Source organism: Pseudogymnoascus verrucosus (genome assembly GCF_001662655.1).
Source record: "Pseudogymnoascus verrucosus strain UAMH 10579 unplaced genomic scaffold scaffold_26, whole genome shotgun sequence".
NCBI lineage: Eukaryota > Fungi > Ascomycota > Leotiomycetes > Thelebolales > Thelebolaceae > Pseudogymnoascus > Pseudogymnoascus verrucosus.
In genome coordinates this window covers 150,683-168,221 of record NW_017263677.1, presented here as the reverse complement: position 1 = coordinate 168,221, position 17,539 = coordinate 150,683, and the positions used below count along the sequence as shown (strand labels likewise).

At 49.5% G+C, this 17,539-nt stretch overlaps 6 protein-coding genes across 6 annotated transcripts; 3 read left to right on the top strand and 3 right to left on the bottom strand.

The window, feature by feature from the left end:
- Positions 1–321: 321 nt before the first annotated feature.
- Positions 322–3,552, bottom strand: VE01_06731 (uncharacterized protein). Its single transcript, XM_059463829.1, has 5 exons — positions 2,831–3,552; positions 2,056–2,769; positions 1,966–2,006; positions 1,759–1,916; positions 322–1,709 (listed from the first exon to the last, which is right to left on the bottom strand). Exons 1-5 carry the CDS (start codon positions 2,946–2,948, stop codon positions 1,283–1,285), a joined length of 1,458 nt encoding a protein of 485 aa, XP_059319645.1. The 5' UTR covers positions 2,949–3,552; the 3' UTR covers positions 322–1,282.
- A 583-nt stretch (positions 3,553–4,135) lies between these two features.
- Positions 4,136–7,891, top strand: VE01_06730 (uncharacterized protein). Its single transcript, XM_018276170.2, has 2 exons — positions 4,136–5,161; positions 5,345–7,891. Exons 1-2 carry the CDS (start codon positions 4,717–4,719, stop codon positions 7,174–7,176), a joined length of 2,277 nt encoding a protein of 758 aa, XP_018129712.1. The 5' UTR covers positions 4,136–4,716; the 3' UTR covers positions 7,177–7,891.
- A 4-nt stretch (positions 7,892–7,895) lies between these two features.
- Positions 7,896–9,244, bottom strand: VE01_06729 (uncharacterized protein). Its single transcript, XM_018276169.2, has 2 exons — positions 8,765–9,244; positions 7,896–8,634 (listed from the first exon to the last, which is right to left on the bottom strand). Exons 1-2 carry the CDS (start codon positions 8,932–8,934, stop codon positions 8,067–8,069), a joined length of 738 nt encoding a protein of 245 aa, XP_018129776.1. The 5' UTR covers positions 8,935–9,244; the 3' UTR covers positions 7,896–8,066.
- Positions 9,245–9,362: 118 nt separating this feature from the next.
- VE01_06728 (uncharacterized protein) lies at positions 9,363–11,403 on the top strand. The gene is made up of 2 exons (XM_059463828.1): positions 9,363–10,640; positions 10,719–11,403. The coding sequence occupies exons 1-2, from the start codon at positions 9,487–9,489 to the stop codon at positions 10,828–10,830; spliced, it is 1,266 nt and encodes a 421-aa protein (XP_059319649.1). The 5' UTR covers positions 9,363–9,486; the 3' UTR covers positions 10,831–11,403.
- Positions 11,404–13,156: 1,753 nt separating this feature from the next.
- VE01_06727 (uncharacterized protein) lies at positions 13,157–14,722 on the top strand (the record flags this gene model as incomplete). The annotated part of the gene is made up of 3 exons (XM_018276167.1): positions 13,157–13,220; positions 13,278–14,408; positions 14,481–14,722. 3 exons carry the CDS (start codon positions 13,157–13,159, stop codon positions 14,720–14,722), a joined length of 1,437 nt encoding a protein of 478 aa, XP_018129782.1.
- Positions 14,723–15,152: 430 nt separating this feature from the next.
- Positions 15,153–16,141, bottom strand: VE01_06726 (uncharacterized protein; the record flags this gene model as incomplete). The annotated part of the gene is made up of 2 exons (XM_018276166.1): positions 15,153–15,226; positions 15,280–16,141. The coding sequence occupies 2 exons, from the start codon at positions 16,139–16,141 to the stop codon at positions 15,153–15,155; spliced, it is 936 nt and encodes a 311-aa protein (XP_018129781.1).
- Positions 16,142–17,539: the final 1,398 nt, after the last annotated feature.

The following is a 17,539-nucleotide window of genomic DNA, read 5'->3' as shown; positions in this document are numbered from 1 at the left end:
CAGGAACAGCATGTCCAGTATGGAAATGCTGGACTTGAATCATCTCCATGATACGTAAATCTACGCCAGAGCTTTCGTGTTGTTGATGTTTCTTGACATCTTCAGACTTTAATTCATATCTCCGTCTCCTTTCTATTTTTTGCAGTTGTAGCTCCGAATGCATTGTGGTGAGGCTCTCTTCCCCACGCGACTTGGTATATATTCTAGCGTCAATAGGGGATGGGGTTGTAAGAGATGCTGGGGAGGTAGGACTGTATTTTCCGCCCTGGTTACAGAAGACTAACTGCTCATCAAAATCTCATACATGTGGCAAGACACAAGCGCAATGACAATATAAATTCAACACTCAAAAACTAAATACATAAAACTGGCTACACGAGTATCCCATCTCTCGTCGCCCGTACCATATATCCAAAGAAAGCAAGCAAGTAAATATCAAATAAACATATCCATCCTCCCACCCAATCTGCCCCTGTCATATAATCTGTTGTTCGTTGATCCCCTGGAATTTGGTTGAATTTGCTGTCGATGGATTCTCTGATATCTGGTTGAATCTGTCGTTGATCCTCTGGGCTGGTGGCTGAAACTACCAGTAGCTGATCTGATCCCTGCAGCGTGCCCAGAGTGCTGGCTCGTGTGTAAAGGAATAAATTGGAAATGAAGAGGTGGGATAAATGTGAGATTGGGCGTTGTTGTGGCGGCCGTGAAGTCGTGAAGGCCAAAGGTTGGGAAGGTGCATAGCAGGCGTAGAGTGAGAAAGTGCGTATAACAGGTGTAGAGTGAGAAAGTGAGAATCGTAAGTTGTGTGCAGGTCCGTCAAGGCGTGTAGTAAATCCCCGTGATGGAAATAGGATGTGAAATCGCACAGCGAGTAATTCGAATTGCCGTCGAGGCGTATAAAAGATTCCCGCAATGAAAAACAGGCCGGAGAATCATGAAATAAATCGTTGGTGCCGTCAAGGCGCGTAACAGACCATAATGCCGTGCGAAAACGGCCGTAAAATCACAACGAGCCGAGGAGCTGATAAAACAGCCCCAACTCGTCAAAACGTAACGAATAGTCAATGGAGGAAACCTAACCCCTAAAAGGTCGGCTCTCGCATCGACGTGGTCCCTGGGAGATTCCAGATCCATGTGGGACTCCTGGTCCCTCGACCACAATAGCGCCAGCTCATCCAGCTCAGCGAGCGGAAGGCCGACGAACGTATGAATAGGCGAAGTCCGTGGACCGCCTTAACCCCCGAAGACGCGCGTGTGGCGCATATAGGGGGGCCATCATCTGTTATCTTCTGTTATCTGGATAGAGATTCTCCTCTCCCTCTACCCCGGCCCCGTTGTAGCTTTCGCCTACTTCATCGTCCACCGCTGACTCAGGTGGGGAATCAACGTCTTTTTGGATTTTTTTGTACGTCGCCTTGAACTCCTTCACTGAATCCTTGTGGATCTTCCCGATGAAGCAGACTTTGACATTATGCTCAACTGTGTACACCTTTGCGTAGTTGAGCCGCGACATGACGTCGAGCTGTTCTCGCCGGTCCATCAGTTCGACGCAGATGGGTGCGTTGGTTAGCTTCTTCTCGGGTTTGGTTTCGCGAGGAGGGTGTTTGATGCTACGGTTGGCCAATTTAGACTCGGTGAAGATGATGGCATGGTGCGCAGCTTTGATGCCGGGCTTGGCCGTGCCCTTACCGCGATAGGTGAGGACTGGGCTTTGAAATGTTAGTAGGGATAAAGGATAGGAATGGCCGGAAGACGCACAGACAAATGGCATGACCATCGTAATTTTTCCAAACAACAAAACGTCGGATCGAGGTATATGCCAGTTCGCCATGCTTACTTGCAGTGACCTTGCTAAAGCTGCTGTAGTTTTCCCTAGGGTCAACGCCGTTTGGCTCAGTCCACACGACTTTAAATACCTAGGCCGCTATTAGCAGTCAAATTAGACCAGTGGGCTAGGGGACGCACACGTCTTTCCTTGAACTCGCTGGAGTGTGCAATTTTGAACTCTAATTATTATTAATATGGCATTTCTAGCGCATAAGGTAGGTAGCTTGCCTTCCCACAGCCCGCTTTTGGATGAAAACTCCGTCGTCGTATCCTTTGCTTCGACGAGACTGGCATTCGTGTGGCCACTGTATCTGCGACCTCCACGGTTACGCCGTTGATTGTTAGCAGGCCCCGTTGGGGGGAGGCGTCCTCCGAAATTCGTGTTGGTAGGCTGGGAAGTGCTGTCATAGGATCGGGCTACGGGGTCTCCAAGCAATTCGCCTCCCTCATCGATGGTGTTTGTCCTGTAGTTGATGGGAGGATAGTATGAGCCTGTTGAGTTTTGAGACAAGGCAGTTCCGGATCGGGGCCTTCCGTAACTGGCAACAGAATAAGCTGGGTATGTTTGACCCTGGGGTGCAATGTTTTCAGATGGAGCCATGCCAATCTCGGATGCATTGGGATCATACGTCTGATCCTCAAGGCCGGGGGCGGCAACTGTGAACATTTTACTGTGGTCACCATTTGGCCTCTGAGAGTATAGAGACGAGTTTGGGCTGGAAGAAAAAGGCGGATAGCTTGCTGATCTCCCATCGGAGGGCTGGGGCGATTGAAATTCGATGTCACTCGAAGATGGCAACATATGTTCCTCTTGAGCAGCATCTTCATCTCCCTCAACCTGGGGCTCATCCGGAGAAAGGCTGAATTGGTCTAGGCGTTCTTCCAGGCCTCCTGTTTGTGCTACAGGGGGAGGGCACGGTCCCCCATCCATAGTTACGACCTCTTAATAGTGTTAGCATCCGCAGAGAACCTAATAATTCAAAGGTCGATGAGCCGTCCTTACCTCCATCGCTGTTGATTTTAGAGTTGACATAGCACCCTTTATCATAGTCATACTCCCATCCGAGCCAACCAGTAGCGACGCTCTCTTTACGACCCTTCTTGGGTCTTCCCCCAGCCATGTCCGTAGGTTTGAGAAAGTAGAGTGCAGTAATGGGTGCAAATAGCAAGATGAGTAGTTTCTCACATGGAGATATGAGAGACGACCCACCGTACGGGAAAAGGGCTGCTTTAAGTGCCTCTGGACACCATCTCGCCAGATTATTTTCAGATTGAGGCTCTTTCGAATCTCTGAGATCCGCGCTACAAATGCGGTATGTACGACATCCTCCCGTGCCTTCACCACGCAACCTTCGCTTCGGCCGATTAATGCTTCCTCTGACACTGCGGGGAAGAAGATAGGCCGGTAGGGGCCCGACCCGATTCTGACAACACCCCAGAATGTTTGCTGTTGCTGTTTGCTCACATGGTAGATAGAGAGACGAATGAATGTTGGGCTCACGCTAATGCATGCAAGCAGTAAGCTGCAAGCCCATGAAGAGAAGGTTGGGCACGCATATGACGACAATGAACCCTTTAAGGCTAAGATATACCTGCATTATAGTGGCAGCACCATACTATGCCCAAGTATGGTTGGGAATGTTGGAGCAGGTAGTGATATAGTAGGAAGTGTGGGGGAGGTGAGGTAGGGATATAGGAGAGCATGCATACAACATTGCGCGGATGCATAAAGTACATTTATGTGTTAGATGTGTTAGATGTGTTAGGCAAATTTAGCATAAGATGACCCAAGGAGGCAGACCGGCCGCTGCGGGATGTGGGTGACGGGCGGGCGGGTGATTCCTCCACACCCACTTGAGATTAACCAATAGAAAACATTAAAGATATTTCCAAATTTGAATATCGCTGGGGACCAATGGAAAATTTGTATCTTGTAGGGACCCCTTGCTCACCGGTCGGCGAAATGTTTGAAGCAGTATAGGTATAAAGTACATGTGGCCCCATCGTGCTTTCCGCCATCGTCCACTCTTAGAGCCGGTATCACATTGTAACGTACTGAATACAAAATGAGGCGGCAAACCGGGAGGCATATCACCAAGTACCCGGTACGGTTATTGGAGATCGGTTCCAAATGGCGGAAATGACCGCCCTTCACATCCAGGTTGTGGCCTCTACGGGACCAATCACTAAGCCGCTCACAATTATCCTTGGATGGCACGTTCATATCATCCGTTGGTTACCAACGCATTCTTGCAGTCCCTATGTAGATGGCCCCTTAGCGTCAACACTCGCGTATCAACACTCGACGCATTGCTAGCCGATATCATCTATCCAGCAATAATATGTATTAGTAGAATGATCTGTACTACTGTGCCCCAACATGACAAGCAGATAGTCATCTGGACTCCTTGGAACGACAGCCAACGGAAAAACGAGGGTGCACAAAGGCGGGCAGACCGGTGTGACCTCGACGAGATTCATGCCCCTACGAAGTTTCCATTCACCCTTCGTCCCGCGGAAGTGAGTGATCGGAGGCTCTTCTTGGATCAATAGACACGTTCGTAATCGCGTGAGGCAACGGGGTTCGAGACACCTATCCCGTGTTAGAAAGGAGTTTCGCGAAGTTTCGCGACGATCCTACGCCCTCAGATTTCATCTGTCCGCCTCGTCGAGTTGTGTCGTTCAGGAGTCGCGTCTATGTTTTGGTCCTGCTGCTTGCCCAGATACGTGTCTTCTCTTCTGTTGAACAGAAGTTGCTGTGCTGCCTCCCGATCAGGGCGGATCACTTGAACGACTTCATGTAAGACCTTGTGGTGCACAATCGTACGTTGACCAGTCACGCCCATCGCAAACGCAGAAACAGGACGGGGGCTTCCATCCGTGACTCAAATGATCGAACGCCAGGAAAACGACCGCCTCAGGTCAAATGGAAACAACTACGCAAAGAAGGGCGCGACAAGTCATATAGAATGTCCGCCGCCGCGCAACGGAAAGCAGGAACAACGCGAACCGCCCAAGATCTGGAATTCGAGGCCAAAGCAGCTCGATTCGGACTTTTACCGCTCCAAGAGTTCTCGGTCGCGTCGCAAGCGCGATCGGAGTCGTAAGCCCAGCGTGGATGCCGGCTCCATGGCGTCAGCAGAGAATGAGGTACAGACCAGCAACACCAGTATGTCTGAAGGGCACCAGGAGCCACCATCAGATGATGGAGCCCTCGAGCAAGATAAGCTTTCTCTCAGTGGGCGATTTGGGTGTAGGGATCACGTGGATGACAACCCAACTACGCCAGATCTCTCAGCCCAACCAACCACTTCAGGTTCAATATTAAATGAAGGTAGATAACTCTCATAATTTTCGCCCCTTAGGCCAGAATTCTCATCCACTTGTGAGGCCAATCGCCAAGAATACAGTACTAATGCCGATTCGCCCCGAAAAGCAGAAGTCAACTACATTATACTGTATAAATGCGTAGTGGTAAGTTTGAAATATATTTCGAGAGATACTAACATTTCTATAGATTCAGGGGCCGTCACTCCGAATCCGATCCACCCGGGAGGCCTAGAAAGCCGAAATAAACATTTTGGGGTCTCTCCATTGCTGCAGCCGACAACAACAGAGCAGCACGTCGCCAGGCCCATTCTAGAACACAACACCGCATCGACCGGGCCGCTACACACTGCCTCATTACCAGAACTGATCAACGAGAATGGTGGCGCCGGTGGGGGGATTGTTGGCGGGTCAAAGCCGACCAGCAGCGGTATTCCTGTTGCCGAACCCCTTGTAGAAGATGATTTTGATATCATATTACCTAAGGATACGAACCTTACCGACGATGACTGCAATGAGAGTTCAGAGTTAGGCTGGCTGTGTATTCAGGGTCGGAAAAAAGGAGAATTCATGGAATTGACCCCCTTGATCCCGCATTCGCTCAGTTCAGTAGAGCCTCCTAAGGTGCTTATCAAACCCTCCAAAACAGAAGTGCAGAGGGTTCAACAGCTGAGACGAAATGTCCGTCGCCGTCGCCGTGATATCCAAAATCAAAAGTTATTACTACAAGCTAAAGATAAACAAATTTCTGCCGAAATCGAAGAGACCTTTAAACGTCTGCGAGAATTCGCAGCCGAACGTCATAAGAACCCTAAGGTTCACGATTCCAGATTGGAGCTAGCGTTGAGATTATTCTCTGAGTCTCGGTCAGGCCGAGATGAATGTGGACCGCTCAATGATGAACTAACCTCGCTTGAAGAGGCGCTGGAGTTTGAAGAGATCCAACTGACACAAGCCGAGGATAGCCTATATGAGGGTTTTGGCATTTCCCCGATGGAGTCAGGTGAGGATCAGGAAGACAACCATACAATGAAAGAGCTTCCACTACCACAATCTTCGCCGATATCAGAAAGCGGACATAACTCAGCAAGCGACATCGATGAAGCCAAAAGCGAGAATGACGATTCAGACTATGATGCATATTCTACCGGCAGTTTCGAACAATATAGGAAAAATTATCACCCCCTTTACATCGAATACCAAGAGAATCGCGGTTCCCAAGACAATCTGTATGAGAGGCGTGCGTATATCATGGAGGACAAGGGCAGGCTTGAAGACCAACAAGAAAGTCGCCACCCATTCGGGCTAACTTTGTTGGAAGACGACCAGAAATACCTGGATAGTCTCCCTGAAGTACTTCGTCTACTTGATATCGAGATCGACGGGTATCGCGTTGAAATCGAGCAGCTAAGGGCACAGTGCTTGGAGCAAGGAATTATTGACGAGGCTGACAACTATATGGACGGCGATCGCGAGGACTCCAACGTCTACGACGACTCCGATGACTCGGACGACTCCACACCAATTCCACCACCATTACCAGCACCAACACCACCCAAACCTGCTTTACCAACACCGCCACCACAAATAAATATAACATCCCACGCGCCATCCTCTATGCCTATAAGCTGCCAGTCCATCATCGTTAGCAACCTCGGCACCCGCCTCGACGACCAATCCTACCAAAACCGCATCAACCCCTGGCTCTTCGGCAAACTCGCCGCCTCACGCACCGAACTCACACTACTCGCCACCATACTGTCAGCCATGGGCGCTGAGCCCGACATTGCCTCCCATCTTGACGTCCTCAAACTGTGGGACCATGACGGCGCGGGAGCAGAGCCGCCAAAGCGTCCGGAGAACCTAGATGAAGAGACGCTGAATAGACTAAGGCGGGTGACGAGGGAGGTCGTGGGGGATGGGTTTGATCGCGCCCTTGTTAGTTCACTATTTGGCCTCTCACTTTGGGGTGGAGAGGCGTATGGGGGGAGTGACGAGACGACCTACCTCGATGATATTTAACCGCAGTTTATTAGCGGGACACTGCTGTCTGCGCTCAACATGGTATTGGTATGGGCAACATCTGTTCCATCCACCGTGTTTGGAGAACTTCACGAAGCCCTTTCAAAGTATGCAGCGTTTGTGATACCCCGTTCTTGACCGTCCGTCCTTGCTTTACTTTCTCGACATTCCTTCGTCTGCGCTTCTTCGGCTCCTATCAGGACCGCGTCTTGATTTTTTAGGCGTTTCTCCTCGACTTCCGGATTTTGCGCGGGTAAGGCGCTCACCGTGCATACTATCGACTTTTATGTCATGTCAGCAAGGAGTTGCGCTTTTCATGTTTTGTTTTTGTTTTATTTTTTACTCATGTCATCAATTAATCCTGCGCACCTGAGGTATCGGTTATATTTATTATGTTTCTAGACGGACGAAGGCTATTGTATCTCTGTAAGGAAGAGATCTATCGCGCCTCTGCCTGGGAAGTTATTGCATTATTATCACTAAGCCATCTATTGTTGAAGCGGGCCGGAGATGTAGAGGCCTGTGGGAAAGAGGTGGTTTATCTCGATGCTCTGGGTTATTCTCTTCTTCTCCTGTGTTACCTAACTATTTGTTTTTCTTGGTCATACCCAGAGAAGGCATGGACAGCATTATGGCGTCTAGTTAGTACTGTGTGCAATATACAGGCGCCCTGGTCGGCGCTGGAAAATCATCGAATTTGGATTTGAATTTTCTGGGGACTTCGATTTGTGTCAGCACATTTTGGAATTCAGTACGCACTGAGATATTATTATTCACCAAGGCTACTTGAGCATGCTTGAATTCTTGAACTATAACCCTCTCCTTTCACCGATCGAATCCCCCATCCGATCAACAAGATTCCAACGGCACTTCCCCGCTATGCCACCCACTCAAATATATTTCATCATATAAGGCAAACAAGCCTCATAAACCTCCTTATACCCAACATACTTCATATGCCTCTCAAAAACACCCTCATCCACCACCCTCGCCGCCTGCAACGACCCCGCAATAAAAAAGTCCGTATAACTCGGCTGCGCACCCAACACAAACGGCCCCTCCTCCTTATTCGTCCTCATCAGCTCTCCCACCCCCCTCATCCCCTCACTAACAGCTTTCCAGCTCTCCTCCTCCGCATCAAGCAGATCCTCGAGCTTACGCCCCAGCGCCGCCTCGCGCGTGCGGCGGAAGTACTCCTGTGATCTGGGCGAGAGGATGTTAATCTCGCGCGGCACTACTGAGGCGCGGAATGTTGGCCCGACGACAGAGCGCGCCTGCACCTCGATGGTGCGGCCTAGCTCGGAGGTTAGGGGGAGGCTTGGGGTGGGGTAGGTGGCCTCGAGGAACTTGGCGATGGGGGTGGAGTCCATGATGTGCGTGTTAGTGGGGACGTGGTGGATGGCGGGGACGGTATATTTGTGCTTTTCTCCGGTCGGGGATTCGCCGGGAACGAGGCCGCTGGGGTGTGTTAGAGCGATTTTTGGGGTGTGGTTGGAGGAATTTGAGGGAGTGGGGGGAGATCGAATGGATGGAGACACATGAGAGAGGATGGAGGTTGAGACGGCGAAAGGGCGAGAGAATAACTTACAGGCCTTTCAGTGTAGGCTCAATATCGGGGAACTCTAGGAAGATCGTTTTGTATGGGATTTGCTTATAGTTGAGAATGAGACGGATTCGCCAGACTGTTGGGGAGAAGCAGACGTTCTTGGTGTTGGCCAAGTCATACAGAACGATCTCGGGTTCGGTTTGGGTGGCCATGTTTGTGATACGCTTTAATAAAGACTGAATGGTAGGAGTAAGTTGTAATGGTAGAGTTTACAGTAGACTAGTTTTATGAGTGAATGTTTCTGTTGAACTGATGTGGGGGATCAATACAGGTCGATTACCACTTATGTAGAAGTTCTGAGCCACGACACGTGTCGTGAGTTCGGGAAGTAAGCAGCCAAATCCGCCGTCATCTAGCTATAATAGTACTAGCAATATTATATCTACAAATATAGACCGTCTATAAATCGACCATTGAGTGTGCTCCGAATTGAAGCCGATTTCAAATTCAACAGTACTCGAGTTCAAAGGCCAACGTTCTAAGGAGCATATGCTAAACCTTATTTCCTATTTTTAGTCGTGTCTGCCTAATTCCCCCTCCCTCACAATGCCGAACCCCAGTCTACCCGCGATATCAGCCGCGACTGTCCAGGAATTGACTTTCAAAAGATTCATATATCATTGCTTCTGACAGCTTCTGACAATTTTACTCGAACAATACTTTCCAAGCCAATGAAGTGTCGCTAACTCCTGTTTAATCTGGCCATGACGTCTATCAGTTGGTTTAATGGGGCATGGGGCGAACCTTCCCAACAGACTCTATATGAACTTGTGAGCTCGTACTTGAAGCTTAGTGACCTCTCCACTGCAGTTACCGAAACTTTCTATCTGGCCAACGTTCTTATTTTGTCAAATCATATTGACAAAGCCCAAGAGCTTATCAACGCCTTGTACAAGCACAGAAATGAGATCGCGCCCGCGACTTCAGCGTCCGCCAACGGCTCAACTCCAGTACTGGAGTATTTCTGGCAGACGCATAAAGATAAGCTCAGTCGTCCCATAGGCGAAGAGCAATATGAGTCTGTACTAAAGTTTAACTCGCTCACATTGGACGGATATCTCGCAAGGGAGCAGTGGGGTCAGTATCGAGAATGCTGCCGCGCAGACTGGATGCCCAAACACTTGTCCATCGCTGAGCCTGAGGATCCGCACATCTGGCGCGAGACTGATAATCCTGCCATATTGGCGATGTGCTCCCGGCTTCTGGCTAAAGAGGGGAGTCAAGGGATGTTCCCTCCGCATGAGAGAATGCGGGAGGCCCTTGCTGCCGCAATGAAGCTCTATGCGCAACCTCAAGCTCCCATTGAGGAGGGTGTCGATTACATGTCTACCCAAGCATGGGAGTCGAGGCACTCATTCCTGTTATATCGGCGATTAGCCATAGAGCTGGCAATCCGAGTGGGAGAATTGGATACGGCTAGTGAGATCCTGAGCATGGCGCTGAGGTTGGATGGGTTCGGCCGTTCGAGTGGCGCCAGTTTACAGGATTTCCTGTTCGTGCCTGGGATTTACGATGTCCTACCCTTGCTTGCTAAAGGCGGGAAGGAAAGCAACCCGTTTTTTATTGAGGAGCAAGATGCAGACACACTAGTGAAGGATATCATCAGTGCGGTGGACTTACGAGTGACGAAGGGGCAGCAGTTGCCACTCACGCCGAGAGAAGCCGGTTGGGAGGAACTATTGGATAGGCTTGCCGAGGGCGCCTGGAGAGTCAACACCAGGGAATATAAGGGCATGGGTCTTGATTATCCCGAAGAAATTTTGTTTCCGCCTGCGACAGAGGCGGAGATCGAGGCCGTGGAGAAAGATCATGGGGAGCTCCCAGCCGACTTTAAGGACATGGTCAGGATTGCGAATGGGTAAGTTCTAGTATTGTGTGGAGTCTGTTTTGACGGGGGACTGAGCTGAGTCAAGCTAACATTGTTGGCGTACAATAGCTACCGTGGAGGTTGGCATTTCCTTGACGGAGGCATGACTGGCATTCAGGACATTGCCCCATCCGATTTCCCTTTGGAACATGTTGAAGATCATTTTATAGCAGGGGATTGAAGGAAATCGATGGCGACTATTCTGGGTATGTCCTTCAGATTGAACCAGCTTCCGAGTGCGACGGATTTCTTCATTTTATCATCCCTCCGGTGATGTGGAAGGCAAATGGGGAAGAGTCGGTCAAAGACGGGGAATATCAGTACGGGCGTTATGCTAGTTGGAGCGGTCTTACAAGTTGGAACTCAGTTAGGGACTCGATAGTAGAAAAGGTCGAATATATCGAGCAGATGATAAAGGACGGTGAAAGGGCGGACGATGACTACGAGTCAGATGGCTGAGAGGAATAAATCCCGGTGTTTAGGAGGATGGGAATATCGGAGATGAGATCGAAGACTTGCAAAAAAAAAAAAAAAATCCAGCAGAGGATTGATCACCATATGACTCGTTATCCTGCAAGTGATTAGTTTGAAAGTGCAGGATCATAACGAAACTTTCATGATTAGCAAGGACTTGGCAAATAATACATATCAAGGGATGTTGTACTCAGTAGAACCCCATATCATTGATGTCAGTTCCGTATTGGGATTAGTCCGATTTGAAGTAGTCTGATCACGTGTGACGTATAGAAACTGGGCGTTCTTGTCAACTGCCAACGACGACATTTCTGCTGTCGTTGAGCAACGTCGGCATGAATCAACCACGGCGCTTAGCTTTGAGTAACCTCTCGGGAAGCCGTGCATCTCTCCACAAAGTCACTTGATTGTCAAAATACTCTATGTTTCAGGAGTTTGCTCGCTGCCTCACAATTTTGCTACACCCCTTACTTCAGACACGGCATAGCAAAGGTATGTGTCTTCTATCGTAAGTTTTTCTTTGGTCATTGGTCACACGGTGTAGATAGGTGCACAAACCAGGATGACGAAAATGCAAACACTCTTTGGCCTGTTCGAACAGAGCCGTGTCTCCCAAGTTGGGAAGCCTCTTTGCTGGCACAGCCATCACGGAGTGCTGAGATTCTGTGGCTGCTATTCATCTCGTAACACGGATGATGTGCGGCTGCAAGTTGATGCGGATATAAAGAGAGCACTGACTGGTGTGCAAATTGTACATTACCTTGCTTGTGAGGGTGACAGATGATATCTTCTGTTTTGAATTGCGTCGTACTGCATTATTTCCGTTGTGTATCCGAAGGCCCCACACAATTCATCAATAGGCAACTGCTGGTTGCGTAGAAGGCTACTTCAAATTTCAACTATCGAAGATCAAAGTATGGGCTCTCGAACTTGAAGATTAAGGTGTATGCTTTGGAAGCTCCACAAGCCTGTCTAGAAATCTCGGTTTATACGTGTGGAATTTCGTGTTTGATGTTGATACAATATGCTTCGAGTACTATATGTATATCATTCTTGTCCTGAGGCCTTGCAGGCGCCCATTGTCCCCTCAGAAATCAGGTGTCACCAACGCAGCAAGCACCGGGCTAGCTATATATATCAAATCCAGTCGTCTTCCTCCCAGATAGCGGCACAGTGGCGCAGTGGAAGTACCACTGTCAGGACAATCTGGCCAGGGTTTGGAAAGGTTACGGATTCGACTCCCAACGACAAAAAAAAATAAGCGCCAAAAAGCAAAATCACAAAGAGTGATTTTCTCCCTCATCAGATATCCAGAATCGCAGGAATCTGATGTGTCTTTTTGCATTTTTTGGTTCTAAGGAGCAGATGGGCCCGTCTTCTGCCTCTTGGATTATATTTTATATTTTAAACAGTGAATTAATTCAGTAGAATTTATTAATTTGTACGTAAATAACATCATACCGAATGTCTAATTCTGCGAATATTACAATTTGAACGTACAGCAACCCGCATTAATCAGAGAGATGATACCAACCAAAAAAAGATGCAGACAGACTTGACATTCCTTATATTTTTATCCTAGTATACTTTCTTATGGAGCTGTCATCGAAGTAAGCTTTGGCGTCTATCGGCACCCCACTCTTCCCGATCTAGATTCTCTCAGATCTTGATATTGTCAGCTAAACGATTGCTATTTAAATTGCGCATAAATCTCTACAAATAATATCATGTGAAAGAGTAATTTGAGGGATCCTTATGAATAATTTTCATTCATGGTGGAATTGTTTTGAGGATATCACCGTTGTTTGGTGGGGTTATTGCTTACCCCACATTGCGCGCGTCAGAGGCTTATCGCGGCCATGATAGGCGCTAAATTTATGGAACATCAACTTCAACAGAATCGGGAAATCGCGTCGCTTTGAGTTAACCTTGCAACCTGGGCAGATTTCACACATTAATCTACTCAGATATTACCAGAATACCCCATATTGAGTATCTGGGGAGTTCTCGACATCTGCAAGTCACGACAAACCATGTTACCTCCAACCAGAGTTCAGATCAAGAGGAAGGCCACTGAGGATCCTGTGGAGATTTTGCGTAAGCTCGTACAAACAGAACCCAGTTGAAGGTTTCTGCTGACACTTGTCTATCTAGGTGTGCATGATGAACTTACCAGGGGTCGAAATGCTGGCCAGTTTATATTCAAGCGACAGCGAATCGTCCAGGGCTCACGACCAAATGCATTCACCGTTGCAGACTCTGCGGGATATACATCTGCTCTAGAAAATGGCCCGAGAGCACCACAGGTCAAAACCAGCCAACCAGGGGATGAATTTAGAGACCAGCCGAGCCGAAACCTGAGCAACACTCAGCCTGCTGTCCCTCCGGAGACGCGGCACGTTACAATTAGACAGGATGAAGTTGGAGCTGTGCCACCCGCGAATGATACAGGGGCACCGGACGTAGCACGATTACCTCGAGTAATTGCGGAACCTCGTCGTTTCCACCTGTCTCGAAAACTGGCGTATGGAGCGGGAAATAACAATGTTGAGGGTGCAAATGCAAGAAGAACACCTGGGAAGACAAATATCGCGGTGTTTCGCGAACGCAAGGTAATTCCTGCAGCGGAGACCGGACCACCAACGGATACGAAAATCCCCGCCCCTTTGGATGTATCCAGGACGGAACCGCAAAACCGCACGACGAGCCGGGAGCCTGTCAAAGAGCTCGGTAAAAAACCGAGTGTCTCCCTTCTGCGCCTTACGCCTGTCAATGCTGTCAAGCCCCGTAGAAATTCACCCGCTCCTCTCCGGGGTGCCAGGCTTCCATCTGGGGACATAATACCGTGGGATGCTAGTACGGAGAGACTTAATATGGAAATGCAAGCCTACACGCTTAGAGAAATCAGAAAGAACCTTGCCGACAACAATGAGCCTCAAGTTACGGTATCGCTAAAGCCGGAACCCGAGGCCCCCAAAAGTCCTGCAAGTAGATTCAAACCGAGGGCAGGTGCAGGCTTGCGCTACCACGAGCGCCATCCCGACGCTGTGACTGCTCAGGGAACTGGGGGGGACAGCGAAATGCAAGCTATGGATGTGGACGACGATGACTCAAATTATATCATCGAGACGTACATACGCATGCCAGTGGAACAAGCTCTCCTCGAATCAAACGAGGCGAGCATTGGCTTGCTGGTTTTGGATTCCCAGCCGGACATCGACCAGTTTTACAACGGCGACTCGGACAGCGATAGTGATGCGTATGACGAGGAAGAAGACGAAAATGGTTAGTTTAGCCTCCCCCGTCCCCCCACCTCACCTGACACAGATATGCAAGGATTGAGCTAATGATCAATAGCGGAGAATCACCCTTCAACGGACTATCCGGACGAGGAGGTACAGTCTGATGATGAGTACGGCATAAATCCGTACCAGTATCGAAATAGAAACACCTCGGATAATGAAGAATACGACGAGGATGATGCTACGTTTAGCGATGATGAGCTTGAAGCCAAGAAAGAGCCATGGTCCCGCCGCCCGTGGATGGAGGCCTACTCTGGCAAGAAAGAAGGGAACGATGAGGAAGGGGAATCGTACTGATCACTGTATAAATGATGCGCTTAATATCACACTCGAGTTTGTCCAGATTTAGATCTTGAATTAGTTTCTGGGTGGGACTTTGCACACTATATAAGCCTGATCTAAAACGTGCCGGTGCTGGGCAAAAACGATGGCACAGTGATGGGTAGCCAACGCGCCCTTTTCGTTCCTGAAGACTCCAAATGATACATTTCGGTGGGTATTACAAGAAAAAACAACCAACAAAAAGACGACGAGACGCCAATTGGTTCATATACAGACGGCATCTCGACGGACGAAAGTGGGAATCTCAGTTATCGGAGTCTTCGTGATTGGGGTATTTGTGGTCATAAATCGTGTCTGGTGTCATATTACGGGCCTTGCCAATAGTTGGGCACGCTTGTGTAGGCGTTGTTGCTGCTCAGGCAGGAAGCTTCTTTGGCAAATTGCCTCAGAATGTTGTTGTTCGAACGCGAATAATAGCTCCTGGAAGTTCCCCTCTGCCCTGTCTTGTACGATTGGCAACTGTGATAGGTTAGTATGTAAACAACACAGGCTTCGGGCATATAATGACTTACTGATATGTCTGGCCTCTGCTTTGTCCTTGTCGTCCGTCCATGAGTACTTGAGTACCTCCTCCGGACACCTCGTTACCAGCTTGATATAATCTTCAAGAATGGCTTTGTGGGGATGGATTGGCCTATCTCGCACTCTGATGTTCACCATCTCATATTCGTTATTATGGTCGCGGACGAAATTACCCTCGTCATCGATTCTGGGGTACATTTGCGCCCGGTAGTAGCGGCATTCCAGAGCTCCCTTTCCACGCTTTGGACTGTTGCTGCTGCTCTGGTGGACGACGACCCGCGGGAACTGTCTCTTGAAGGGCTGGACGATTGCTTGCCATTGCACTTTCTTGTCCTCTCGGTAGTACTGAATGAAGTGTACTTGCTCAAGGGTGTAAGGAATATTTGAATGAGAAGGTGTAGTTGGAGATGTTGAACGTGACCTCCCTGTCATGCTGCTACAGCTGCCTGGGCTGCTGCGATGCCTGTATTTATTCCCATGCTGATGGAACTGGTGGTGGTCTTGATAGTCTTGATAAGAAGAAGAAGTGGGCCGAGGCTTGGGGCCCGGGCTCGTCAATAGGTTCAGAGAACCCAGTGGTGGTAGTACTACTTCGGAAGTTCTCTGAGGAGGGCGAGAAAGCGTTGTAGATGTTGATGTCCGTATTGGTAGGAGAGCTGTGCGGCCACCTGGAGTTCCGGCGGTGGAGTTTAACCACCCTTCTGCCACTCTCTTGTGGTATGGTAGCGACGTAGCAGATGGATCAGTCTGAAGAGGGTGAGATGCGGCGTCTTCGGTTGGATTGAGTAGAAGATTTATTGAAAACCGCGGGCCTTTTTCTTGGTCATTGGGAGGCAACGGGTTGAAATACATGACGACGGATGTTGATAATAAAGTGGTCAGGCTGAGAGTAGTCTTCATGTAAAGTGATAATTGGCAACGATAATTCATTCTCATGACCAGGCCAGTGGGGTCACTATATAAAGAGTTCGAATCACAGGGGCATTGTCACGGGAAGAACTTCATGGGATATTTATGCGAAGGGCAGTCGATGACAGGAATTTGGAACTTGTGGCACATGCGCGATGGCTCTGTTGGCCTCGACAGCTAGTCCAGCAAGGTACATTGCGGACAGCAGGAGTGAATGCTAAGTCTCGATTGATGGCCGAATGTCAAGGCAAGACACGACACGGTACAAGGAAGATGGAAGATACTCCAGACTATACACTGTGGATATGGGTTAGGCTGCCAAGGAGGAAGTACCATTGAATGCGGCGTAATGGATGTTAAGCAACGGGAATGAAGGGTGAAGCGCGCTGACGACTAAAGTGCCATTTCTCATTTCTGTCACACTCCGCACTCAACCTTGACCAAAGTAAACCAAAGTACTGCTCCAGTCAAGCCGCCTAGTGGACACCGCGCTATTAGATCGAAGCAAGTGGGACTGAAGAATAGGTCGCGCCAACCCTCCCCTGTCAGGACTACAATGGAGGTGATCTCTCAAGGGTCTTTGCGGATATCATTCTCTGGGGGTGATCCGTCACCAAGCGCTAGACACACCACCATCCCTTAGCCTGATCTTCCCCCATTCCCCGTCCCCACCCTCCCCCCATCAAAGAAAGACCTAGTACCGATCGCCCTACTGCCACAACTAAGTGGGCCAGCGATGGCAGCGCAAGAGACGCCGGAACGGAACAGTACCGATTACCCGCATGGCCTTCCCCCACGGCCGCTTTTCAAACGGCGCCGGTTGTAATACCACCGACTTGCTTTTTATCTCCTGCCTCTACGTCGCACACACGTTGCGTTGCGGTGAACAGCACGAGCAGGAGACGCGTGCTCTGCGACGCCCTGTTCGTGGGCGTCAGGTTGCACGGGCGAACGTGCTGGTGCAAGAGCGGGGGGGTGGAGGGGATCTGGTTTGCCTCGAATGCGGGAGGGGATCTTGCAGCGCTGCCTGTCTGGCTGGCTGGCTGTTTGAATGACTGGCGTGGGGGGAAAGGAGGGCTCAGGGAAATCTTAGGTGCGAGGTTGCACAGCGCTGGAAGTATGTTGGTGGCTGTTGCTGTGTGTTATTGTTGTTGTTGTTGTATGCTGGCGGTGTATGGAGGGTCTGTATGGACGGGTGGTGGGGGACGTTCTGCAGCATTTGGGTTAGGGGAGCGGGTGTAGCGGTGCGGCGGTCTGACCTAGATAAGCGCCGAAGGGGGAGATTTGAATTACGAAGTTATGCGGTCTTTTGCTTATTGGAGGTCCCTTGCTCCCTTGCGC

Bases quoted from the DNA above. Each gene is read 5' to 3' on its own strand.
- VE01_06731 (XM_059463829.1), bottom strand. From the start codon at position 2,948: ATGGCTGGGGGAAGACCCAAGAAGGGTCGTAAAGAGAGCGTCGCTACT. The intron at 2,007-2,055 runs GCAAGCTACCTA...AATAATAATTAG, and splicing joins CAAAAGCGGGCTGTGGGAAG to AGTTCAAAATTGCACACTCC. The intron at 1,917-1,965 runs GTGCGTCCCCTA...ATAGCGGCCTAG, and splicing joins GCGAGTTCAAGGAAAGACGT to GTATTTAAAGTCGTGTGGAC.
- VE01_06730 (XM_018276170.2), top strand. From the start codon at position 4,717: ATGATCGAACGCCAGGAAAACGACCGCCTCAGGTCAAATGGAAACAAC. The intron at 5,162-5,344 runs GTAGATAACTCT...ACATTTCTATAG, and splicing joins AGGTTCAATATTAAATGAAG to ATTCAGGGGCCGTCACTCCG.
- VE01_06729 (XM_018276169.2), bottom strand. From the start codon at position 8,934: ATGGCCACCCAAACCGAACCCGAGATCGTTCTGTATGACTTGGCCAAC. The intron at 8,635-8,764 runs GTAAGTTATTCT...AACACACCCCAG, and splicing joins GAGCCTACACTGAAAGGCCT to CGGCCTCGTTCCCGGCGAAT.
- VE01_06728 (XM_059463828.1), top strand. From the start codon at position 9,487: ATGACGTCTATCAGTTGGTTTAATGGGGCATGGGGCGAACCTTCCCAA. The intron at 10,641-10,718 runs GTAAGTTCTAGT...GGCGTACAATAG, and splicing joins ATGGTCAGGATTGCGAATGG to CTACCGTGGAGGTTGGCATT.